The sequence below is a fragment of the Rhincodon typus genome, chromosome 25 (genome assembly GCF_021869965.1).
Source record: "Rhincodon typus isolate 14 chromosome 25, sRhiTyp1.1, whole genome shotgun sequence".
Classification (NCBI taxonomy): domain Eukaryota; kingdom Metazoa; phylum Chordata; class Chondrichthyes; order Orectolobiformes; family Rhincodontidae; genus Rhincodon; species Rhincodon typus.
The window spans coordinates 35,277,231-35,288,511 of NC_063356.1; the positions used below are offsets into that span (position 1 = coordinate 35,277,231).

General features: G+C 43.2%; 2 protein-coding genes across 3 annotated transcripts in view; both read right to left on the minus strand.

Annotated features, from left to right (window-relative positions):
* The window catches only part of LOC109913838 (cadherin EGF LAG seven-pass G-type receptor 2-like), a 990,249-nt gene that overhangs the window by 551,195 nt on the left and 427,773 nt on the right, over positions 1 to 11,281 (minus strand). The window lies entirely within an intron of this gene.
* The window catches only part of elapor1 (endosome-lysosome associated apoptosis and autophagy regulator 1), a 126,949-nt gene that overhangs the window by 88,052 nt on the left and 27,616 nt on the right, over positions 1 to 11,281 (minus strand). For both annotated transcript variants that reach the window (XM_048612104.1, XM_048612105.1), the window contains one exon: positions 4,787 to 4,907. In XM_048612104.1, coding sequence (XP_048468061.1) covers positions 4,787 to 4,907 — 121 coding nt within the window. The remainder of the gene's footprint in view (positions 1 to 4,786; positions 4,908 to 11,281) is intronic.

An 11,281-nucleotide genomic window follows, 5' to 3' on the forward strand; every position in this document is an offset into this window, starting at 1 on the left:
ACAGGCAGCCCCGAGGCAGTGAGAGCGGGAACAGGCAGCCCCGAGGCAGTGAGAGTGGGAACAGGCAGCCCCGAGGCAGTGAGAGCGGGAACAGGCAGCCCCGAGGCAGTGAGAGTGGGAACAGGCAGCCCCGAGGCAGTGAGAAGGGGAACAGGCAGCCCTGATGCGGTGAGAGCGGGAACAGGCAGCCCCGAGGCGGTGAGTGGGAACAGGCAGCCCTGAGGCAGTGAGAGTGGGAACAGGCAGCCCTGAGGCAGTGAGAAGGGGAACAGGCAGCCCCGAGGCGGTGAGAGTGGGAACAGGTAGCCCTGAGGCAGTGAGAGTGGGAACAGGCAGCCCCGAGGTGGTGAGAGTGGGAACAGGCAGCCCTGAGATGGTGAGAGTGGGAACAGGCAGCCCCGAGGCGGTGAGAGTGGGAACAGGCAGACCCGAGGTGGTGAGAGCGGGAACAGACAGCCCCGAGGCTGTAGAGCGGGAACAGGCAGCCCTGAGGCAGTGAGAGTGGGAATGGGCATCCCTGAGGCTGTGAGAATGGGAACAGGCAGCCCTGAGGCAGTGAGAGTGGGAACAGGCAGCTCCGAGGCTGTGAGAGTGGGAGCAGGCAGCCCCGAGGTAGTGAGAGTGGGAACAGGCAGCCCTGATGCGGTGAGAGTGGGAACAGGCAGCCCTGATGCGGTGAGAGAGGGAGCAGGCAGCCCCGAGGCTGTGAGAGTGGGAACAGGCAGCCCTGACGCGGTGAGAGTGGGAACAGGCAGCCCCGAGGCTATGAGAGTGGGAACAGGCAGCCCCGAGGTGGTGAGAGCAGGAACAGGCAGCCCCGAGGCAGTGAGAGTGGGAACAGGCAGCCCTGAGGCTGTGAGAGCGGGAACAGGCAGCCCTGATGCGGTGAGAGAGGGAACAGGCAGCCCTGATGCGGTGAGAGCGGGAGGTCCTGGTTAATGTTTGGAAAATTAAACTCTCCTACTATTACAACCCTATTTTTCTAACATATATCTGAGGTCACTCTACATATTTGCTCCTCAATTTCCCTCTGACTATTGCGGGGGTGGGGGGGGGGGTGCTATAATGCAATCCCATCAAGGTGATCATCCCTTTCTTATTTCTGATTTCTATCCATGTAGGTTCACTGGACAATCCCTCAGAAATATCCTCTCTAATTACAGCAGGAATGGTTTCTTTAATCAAAAACACCACTTCCCCTCCGCTCTTGCCTCCCTTTCTATCTTTCCTACAGCATCTGAAACCTGGAACATTGAGCTGCCAGTCCTGACCTTGCCTCAGCCAAGTTTCTATAATAGCTATGACATCTCAGTTCTGTGTTCCTATGCATGCCCTGAGTTCATCAGCTTTACCTATAAGACCCCTTGCATTGAAATAAATGCAATTTAATTCTTCAGAGTTAGCTCATTCTCTGACTTGCTCTTGTATGCCTTTTCAAATTAATTTTCTCATTTCTGATTCAGAAACATCCTCATCTCTCTCTAGTTTTACTGCTACTTAGGAACACCACCCCCACCCCCATCAACTCCGACCCCACCACCACCACCAACCCATTCTCTATTAGTTTAAAGGCTCCCAAAATGGAATTAGCAAATCGCCCAGCCAGGATATTGGTCACTTTCCAGTTCAGGTGAAACCCATCCCTTTTGAAAGGTCTTTCCTGCCCCAGAAGAGATCCTAATGATCCAAAAATCTAAATCCTTGCAAATTGTACCATTTCTTCAGCCATTGATTTATCTGCCTGATCTTTTTATTCCGACTCTCATCAGAACGTGACACTGGGAGTAACCCAGAGATTACTGCCTTTGAGGTTCTGCTTTTTAACCTTTTACCTAACCTCTTATATTCACTCTGCAAAGCCTTAACCCTTAGTGTGTCCCTACTGTTAAGTCTGCTGCATCTCCATCTCTGCCTCATCCTGTCTGACTTTCAAGAATTCCAAAAAGCTCTTATTTACATACAAATGCGCAAAATACGGATCTGCACAGCTCCCTGGTGCAATTGTTCCATTCTTCTCCTCTGCATCTCTGCATCGCGATAACATGCAACTGCTGGTACCAGAGTTACATCACCATATCATGAATATATGCATTCTCCACTATACTACTGTTAGCAGCTGCGGAAAGTAACAATTTTGTTGTTTGGAGGTTGTAATGTTTAAATTACCAAACATTTCGAGGTTGACACTTTCAACTGTGCATAGGAACAGGGGTGGGGCCCTATATTGAGGTTTCAAAAGATTATTCAGATCAGTTCAAGGGTCAGGGAACAGCAATTAGTCAGAGATTTAGTCAGAAGCAGAGGAAAAAGAAATTGGTTAATTCCATACAGCTAAAACGCTGTTGTTAGCTCTGTGGGTTTGGGACTCAGAAAAGGAACCTAGGAGTAGTTTGATGCATTTGGAGCTTAGGGAAGCCTTGAGGCACTTACCAACTCAAGGAAGCTGAAGGGGAACCGTCTGCAACAGAAGAAAAACGTGCAAGCAACATTTCATAAAGCTAGTAGTTACCAAAAAGATTGCCTATGAGCAATGGGGCTCTCTTCAGAGTGAATAGAGAGCTGGAATTGTGCCGGGGATTACATGCTGGAGTGCAGCCTGATCCAATAGGACACAGTCTCAGGAGAGGGGACTGAGGAACTTGGAAGTGATCAGTTGTTGAATCAGTCCAAGTTTCAGCAGCATTTGAGGGAAATCAGAGCTGGATTGTCAAAAGAGAAATGATATCCCTTGCAAAGGAGACTGAATTTTCATGAGTGATCATTCATGTCAATGTGTGTTACAGAAAAACTTGTCGAGTTTGTCTTTGTTGCATCTATCATTTTCTATGTAGCATGTAGTATGTTCTACTATACTTTTCCTGATCATACTTACATCATATTTGGCCCAGTGTGGTATTATTGCTGGATTGTTAATCCAGAGACCCAGGTAATGTTCTGGGGACCTGGGGTCGAATCCCAGCTGGGTAGATAGTGGAATTTTCATTCAATAAAAATCTGGAATTAAGAGTCTAAATAATGACCATGAATTCATTGTCGATTGTCAATACAGTACCAACCAGACTCCCACGATGGAGGAGCAACCCTACGACAAAGTTAGAAATGGTTGGCCAGCATTTGTTTCCTATCCCTAAGAGTGGCTTACTATACTTATTCAGAGGGCAGTTAAGAGTCAACAACATTGCTGAGGATCTGGAGTCAAACATAGGCCAGACCAGAACTTCTTTACCAAAGGACAGTAATGAACCAGACGGCTTTTTACAGCAATCGATAATATTGATCATGGTCACCATTCTGAGACTAGCTTACAATTCTAGATTTATTCATTGAATTAGTTACCACTAGTTGCTGTGATGAGATTGGAAATCATATCCCCAGAGAGTTATCTGAGGACTCTGGATTTCTTGTCCAGTGACATTGCCACTTGATACCATGTCTTCTTGTATGATATTTTATAAAGTTGAACAGTTGAAAATTGAGTTTTAAAACTTGATTCAGTGAATACTGTCTTATTTTAGAAACTTTACTACATTGTAATGCCAGTTTCTCTAAATTCCTCTGAATGTGCTGATTTGTATCTTTGGATGTTAAAATGACAGGGCAGTCCATTGTAAGGCTTTTTTTTAAAAATCAGCCTCTTTTAAAAATATATATTCAAAATAAATTGGGATTTAATAGGACCAGATAGATATCAAATACATTATAGATATCAAATACATTAGAGGAATATATTTGTGATAATTTTTTTTCACATTAAAGAGATCAAAATTAGAAATTTGTCAAGTGTTATTTGAGATATTTTAAACTTATTGTAAAAATTACCAAGCCAGCATTTGTTGCCCATCCTGAAATGACCTTGTACTGAGTGTCTTGCTAGGTCATTTCAGAGAAAAATAAACTAACAAATAAATTGTTGTGGATCTGAACGCACATGTAAGGAGGTCAGATTCCCTACGTTAAAGGACAGTTGTGAATTAGATGTTTTTTTTACCACAATCAATGATGGTTTTATTGGCACCATTCCTGACTGACAGCTTTTCATTTCAGCTGCTGTGGTCAGATTTGAACCTTATCCCAGGGTGTTATCTTGGGCCTCTGGATTGCAAACCCAGTCACATTACTACGATGTCCCCCTCACCCCCGAGTGCAAATAATAAAGTACCAATGAATAGAAGAATTGCCACTTTAACACTTTTGAGATCCAGTCATGCCACTGCCAGACTTTAGTAAAATGTGAAAGGTTCCTGCACTTCTAAAGCAAAGTCCTATGTTAATTAGCCTAAAGCCTGCAGAGATCTTCTTTGTGATGGGTAATTGAAATGAACCACAATCCAGGTCTCAATCAAGCTGCTGAAAGTTGAAATTTACTTTTTGATCAACATTTGATTATTATTCTAAAGCTCCCATTGCAGCATTAACCAAAACTTAAAAACTCGAATGTGTGGACATTTCCTCAGGTGAAATTTCAATATCCATGTGGAGATAAGTAAAAAGCAACGTCAGCACTGGTTCGACCAGTAGCATCCTAATCAGCTTTTACCACCAACCTTGTTAATTATATTTCTCACGTTAGTAATGTTTCTTACATATTTAGCAATTTATAAAATCTACTTGAGTATTACTTATTTGATGCATCAAACAACAAAACGCAAAATTGCTGTGCTGTGTTTTTTTTTACATACAAAACACTAAATTCCAGTTTAGAACTAAATTATGGAAAATACTACATATGCCTCTGGGTAGTATACAAATGATCAAGCTACAATTTGAATTTTAGCAAGTGGCTTACAGCATTCTGTGCCTTTGACTGGGTCTGGCAGTCCTGTGCAGGTCCCTGGGGTGTGAGGCACAGCTACTCTCCACCTGGAGCCTACACTGTCACACTCTGTGTATTCGTAATAGTAATCTGACTGAAAGACATGACAAACATTCCACATTAAAACACAGCACATTAAAAAATCTACACAGATAAAAGTGCTGAAGACACATACAGATTAATATGCAGTAAACATTTAAACAATGACTTTGTAGGTGGCATTCAAATCAAAAATGTCTAAATGCTCGAAATAAAATAAACAAATTGCATGCAAAGTTATATGAAACTTATTAAGAACAGGAGCTGAAGTAATTCTGAAGTAGCAAAAAAATGAACAATTCTCCATTTTGTAAACATAACGCACACTGGTGTGGTTCACCACCAGTTTCACAATGCATTAATTCTCTTCTTAATGTTAGGCTATGTCCTGAAGTTGGAAGTTTTAAGCACATTTAACTATTAAACTGAGAAAGATTGCCCAATTTACCAATAAGTTTTGAAAAATAGGTAATACAAATTGTCAACAAGTACCGAGATAGTAGGAACTGCAGATGCTGGAGAATCTGAGATAACAAGGTGTAGAGCTGGATGAACACAGCAGGCCAAGCAGCATCAGAGGAGCAGGAAAGCTGACGTTTTGGGCCTAGACCCTTCTACAGAAATGGGGGAGGGGAAGGGGGTTCTGAAATAAATAGGGAGAGAGGGGGAGGCGGAAAGAAGATGGATAGAGGAGAAGATAGGTGGAGAGAAGACAGACAGGTCAAAGAGGCGGGGATGGAGCCAGTAAAGGTGAGTGTAGGTGGGGAGTTAGGGAGGGGATAGGTCAGTCCAGGGAGGACGGACAGGTCAAGGGGGCGGGCCCGAAACATCAGCTTTCCTGCTCCTCTGATGCTGCTTGGCCTGCTGTGTTCATCCAGCTCTACACCTTGTTATCTCTGTCAACAAGTACTGCTTGTCAGAATTTGTTGTTGACCAGTTGTGGAAATCAGTAGCTGATTTACAACCATTACAGGGGAGAAAAAGCTGGATTAGATATTTAAGGTTTTACTGCACATTTCCTGTTTCTATTTTATGACACCTAGCCATTGGCAATGTGCTGGCTTCAAAATCCCGTACAAGACTTGTGCAGAAAATCTAGGATAGATCTTCTATGCAATACTAAGTGAGTGCTACTCCATGAGAAACATCTTATCGGGGCCTGAGTGACATGGGCTACGGCGGGGTTTATGGCAGAATCCGCAAGGGATCAGGGGAAGCTCATCTCACTGCACCTTTTATACATCTGCTGAGCAACACAGCGAATTCCTCATTCGGCAGAGATGAGCTGCCAATTGAAGGGTTGCTGGTTAAATGCCTTGTTAATGATGCATTTCACTTCAGTAACCTTCATCTTCATTAACAAATGCGCCAAGCATGATAGACATCAAGAAATCTCAATGTGGAAATTAAATGTAGGCACTTGGCGAATTCAGCTCACCATTCGTTCCAAATGACTTCCATGTTGGACACTGGGGACCAACACCTCAGGGCACATTCTATGGGCACTGGTTGCACACAACTCACATCTACAAATGTTAGCATCTGATCTGTAAGAGTCTCTACAAACCCTCATGGCACATCACTGATTCACTTATAGTGCCCTTCTGTCCTTCAGTGTTGCATCACAGGCTCCTCCAGCAACTATTACTGTAACGCAGTTGCAAGCATACCTTGCATTCAGGGTCATGCATGCAGTTTATGGACTGGACCAGATTGCATCCCTGGGCTCTCCACTTTCTGACATGGTATTCATTCATTTTGATTCCACCTGGATTCTCACACTACCACTCCTTGTATTGCCTCTTTTGAACTTTATCCCCTCAGGCAGAGACATCAAGCTCACATTACTTCTGTCTTGCCTTGCACAGATACAAACCCAGGGCAACTGTCATGCTTGTCAGTAGGCCACAGCGAAGTCAAGGGGAGGAGCCTTCACTCAGGGGGTCCAGGCACAGTAGGTCAAGGCAGCCTCTGTTATCAGTCCAGGGGGTGGGACATGGTCAGTCAGCTACTCAGGGTGGTCAGAATGTGGATGTTTTCTGCACAAGAGGAGAGGAGTCAAAAGTTGGACAACCCACCACCCGCCTTGGGTCTTTCTTCCCTATTGTGAGTTGTTTTTCTGCTGGAATGAGACTGGCAGGTATTATGAGAGATGTAAGTGGTGGCATAGCTGTTCTGTTTGGAAGGGGAGGTCTCCTGATTGAGTGAATAGGCAGGCAGAGAGTATACAGCGTTAGTCATGTCAGGGGCTGGGGTTGGTAAAAATGAGTGGGGAAGACATTGTAACCAATAGAGAGAGTGTTTGAGCGTGAGTGTTGTTGGGTGGTTGGTGCAGTAGTAATAATAGAGTGAGTGTAAGATATTGGACAGGAGGTAGTGGCACTTGGGCTGGTGCAGCAGAGTAGGTCATTGACTTTCTTCATACTGTGCTGTGCATTCCTCCAGATGGCTGAGACTGCCCAGACTCAACTGGCATGGTCTGGTGTGATGAGCTCCACTGCTGGTCCTGGACGAAAAGGAAGTGCTACCTCTGCACCATCCCATCCAGTAGGACCTGCAGGTCCCTGCCTGTAAAGTGGGGCGCCAATTTTCCCTTCTCTGCCCTGTCTAGTCCAATGTCAGAAACCCTGCAGGGAAGCTCTGGACTGATAGTTCTTGTATCGGTGCACAATGGGTTCCAGTCTTTCAGTTGATATCTGCTGAGTGGTGAATGGTTCTGGGGACTATGCACGGTAAGATGACGATAGAATCAGACATGTAGGAAGCCATAGGCACGATTGTTAGAGAGGCAAGTTTAGTGAGATACTGTGAGAAATTTCACTAGGCCTCATGGCAAGAATCCCTCCAACTCAACTTTGACAACAAGAAAGTACGAATTGGCCGACTGTCCTTTCATGACTCTGTTCCTGTGTTTATAGAGTTTGGTTGCAGTATTTGAAGATTAGCAGTGATTTCTCAACTGTCACAAGACATGGATTAGTTTGTCATCGATCACTTTTGCCATTTGGGATTCCATCTGTTGTTCATATTAGCTGTCAACCACGCGTTTGAGGCACACAGTAATAGGTTTAAATCCTTTCCACAGCTAGAGCATAAAGATCAAGACCAACCTCCCAATGACAAGGTTCTGCATTATCAAAGGTACTATCTTCCAAATGAGACATTATACTTGGACCCTACTTTTAGTGAATGTAAATTACCCCACAGAATTGCTTTGAAGAAGGAAAAGAACATTATTCTTGGTGCTCTGGCCAATATTTATCCCTGAATCAACAACAAAAAGCAGTTTACCTGGTTAATCAGATTTCTGTTTGTGGGCAATGTTGTCTGCAAATTGGCTCTGTCTTTATTTCTTTTAGTTTTGCACATATTGAATATTTATTATTAATTTCCTTTACAACATCGGGGAATGTATGCGGGCTACTGTAGAAATAGCTAAGCATGGGGGACAAGAAGCCCTAGAACCCTTGCTTTTTGATTCATCACTTCTGTCAATGGTTACATCACAATAGTTTGTACACTTCAAAATACTGTAAAGTGGTTTGGGTTGTCCATGGTCATGAAGACTGTGATATAATTGCAAGTCTTTATTTCATTTATATATCTTTTTGGACTGACAATGAGGAAATCAAATTCTACATTTGCCTGGATTAAGTTTGCTTCAAAATTAATTCATTAATTGTGATGCACTCTAGAACTTGTATAAAAGGTATTCTTTATTTATAACAATAAGTAAGTACTTATCTAAATATAACAATTACTGCCTTGGTTTAATTAGATAAATCTACTCATTCACATATGTAATTCCCATTTAGAAGATGTAGGAGCAGAATTAGGCTATTTGGCCCATCAGTCTGCTCTGCCATTTGATCATGGCTGGTATGATTCTTAATCCCATACTTCGACCTGTTTTTTATTCATTCACGGGATGAGGGCGTCGCTGGCTAAGCAGCATTTATTGCTTGTCCCTAATTGCCCAGAGGGCAGTTAAGAGTCAACCACGTTGCTGTGGGTCTGGAGTCACATATAGACCAGACCAGGAAAGGAAGGCAGTTTCCTTCCCTAAAGGACATTAGTGAACCAGATGGGTTTTTCCGACAATCAACAATGGATTCATGGTCACCAGTAGATTCTTACTTCCAGATATTTATTGAATTCAAATTCCACCATCTGTCATGGCAAGATTCAAACCCGGGTCCTCAGAACATTATCTGGGTCTCTGGATTAACAGTCTAGCAATAATACCACTAGGCCATTGCCTGCCGACCTTCTCCCCCTAACCCCTTGATTCGTTCAACAATCAAGAGCCTTTCTCTGTATTAAATACACTCAATCACGTCGTCTTCACAGTAATCCGTAGCAATGAATTCCACAGATTCACCACCTTCTAGCCAAAGGAATTCCATCTCATCTCAGTTCTAAAGGGTCGTCCCTTCACTCTGAGGATGTGTCCTTGGGTCCTAGTCTCCCCTATTGGTGGAAACATCTACTCCACATCCGCTCCATCCAAGCCTCTCAGTGTTCTGTAAGTTTCAATGAGATCCACCCTCATCTTTCTAAACTCCATCGAGGACAGACCCAGAGTCCTCAATTGCTCCTCATATGACAAGCCCTTCATTCACGGGATCATTCTTGTAAACCTCCTCTGGACCCTATCCAATGCCAACACATCCCTCTTTAGATAGGGGGGCCAAAACCGTTCACAATATTCTAAATATTGTTCCAAAGTTCAGCACGAAGTACCACACATCAATATTATATTGTAATTATGTGGCATTGTTTTGCAAGTTGGACAGCCATTTAGTTGTGTCTGAATTTATTTGCTAAGTGTTCATCTGGAGTAAATCTGCTAGTTTTTAGGCATAGTCAAATATGGACAAAGATCATGCTGCTGTGCATTAAAATCTCATGTTTCAAACATTTATTTTTGAACTCACCTTCACTCTTATCTAATTTCCATTCATATGATACAACAGCTGCTACACTGTAACAAATCTATCTTCAAACAATATCTATCCTGGCAGCTCTTCCGTAATGGGGTACCAACCACTTCAGTGAAAAAGGTTGAAGCATTTGCTGTGATCTTCAGCCAGAATTGCCAAGGGTGTGATCCAGCGTGGCCTCCTCCTGAAGTCCCCAGCATCATGGATGCCAATCTTCAACAAATTTGATTCAGTCTACACAACATCAAGAAACTACTGAAGATGTTGGATACCGCATATGCCAAAAACCTTCCAACAACAGTACTGAGGAGGTTTTGTGGCACATTTCGCAGCATTCTAATTCCAAGATACAGCTCAGGTTTCAAGTCCTTCTGTGATGACTGCAGATGGTGTATCATTATCATTATCGTATTATCAATTTGTAAATCCTTCTGACATGCTTACGACAGGTGATAAGAAGAACAGGAGAGTTTCATGATCAGTAGCTACAGTGCACCAACCTCCCCATGTAAAAAGTTTCAACACTAGTTCCACTTGCCATAACTAAGTATAATTCTTGTTCCAAGGAACTTCCACAGGACTGAAGACATGTTCTCCAGAACACCCTCCCCAACAACGCAACCATCCCTCCAACTACCGCACCCTCCAATCAGACTATAGCAATGCAGCTATAATGTGGTAAATTGCCCAGGTGGGTCCTATCTGCAAAAAAGCTGGACAAATATTCCTATCCCATCAGTCATCTGCATAGTGATGGAAGGTGTCATCATCAGTGCTATCGAGCAACATTTATAGAGAAATAACCTGTTCACCTCAGTTTGGATTTTGCCAGGGTGACTCACATCATTTCAACCTTGGTCAAAACAGGTAGAAAAGAGGTAAATTCAAGAGGTCACCTAAGAACAATTCCCCTGACATCAAGGCAATATTTCACCAAGTGTGGCATCACTTGCCATTCCTCAGATTGTGAAGTAGTCACTGTCCATATGCAGCAAGATGTTAAGGCTTGAGCAAATAAGTGGCAAATAACTTTTATGCCATGCTCAATCAGGGAGATTCAAACAATCACTTCTTGACATTCAATGCATTACCATTGCGGAATCTATAAAGATAACTACAAAAATTCTGGGTGAATTCTCAAATTCATTAGTCGGAAACTGCATTGGACAGTCATAAATATTATGGCTACAAGAGCAGATCAGAGGCTGGGAATTCTGAGGATTTATCTCACCTCCCAAAACCTTTCCACATCTTAAAGAAAACAATAAAGTGCATAACATACTCCACTTGCCTGAATGTGTGCATCTTTAACAAGAACCGAGAAGCTTTACACCAGTATCAAGCAGTCTGGTTGATAGATGCAAATCTACCCAAATAATTCCTGAGTCAGCATCCTACTCATTAAGCAGTACCTGAACATAGGTAAATGTGTCTGCAACACAGTTACTTTTAGACCATAACTAAAGCTGCCAGATAGCGGATTCAG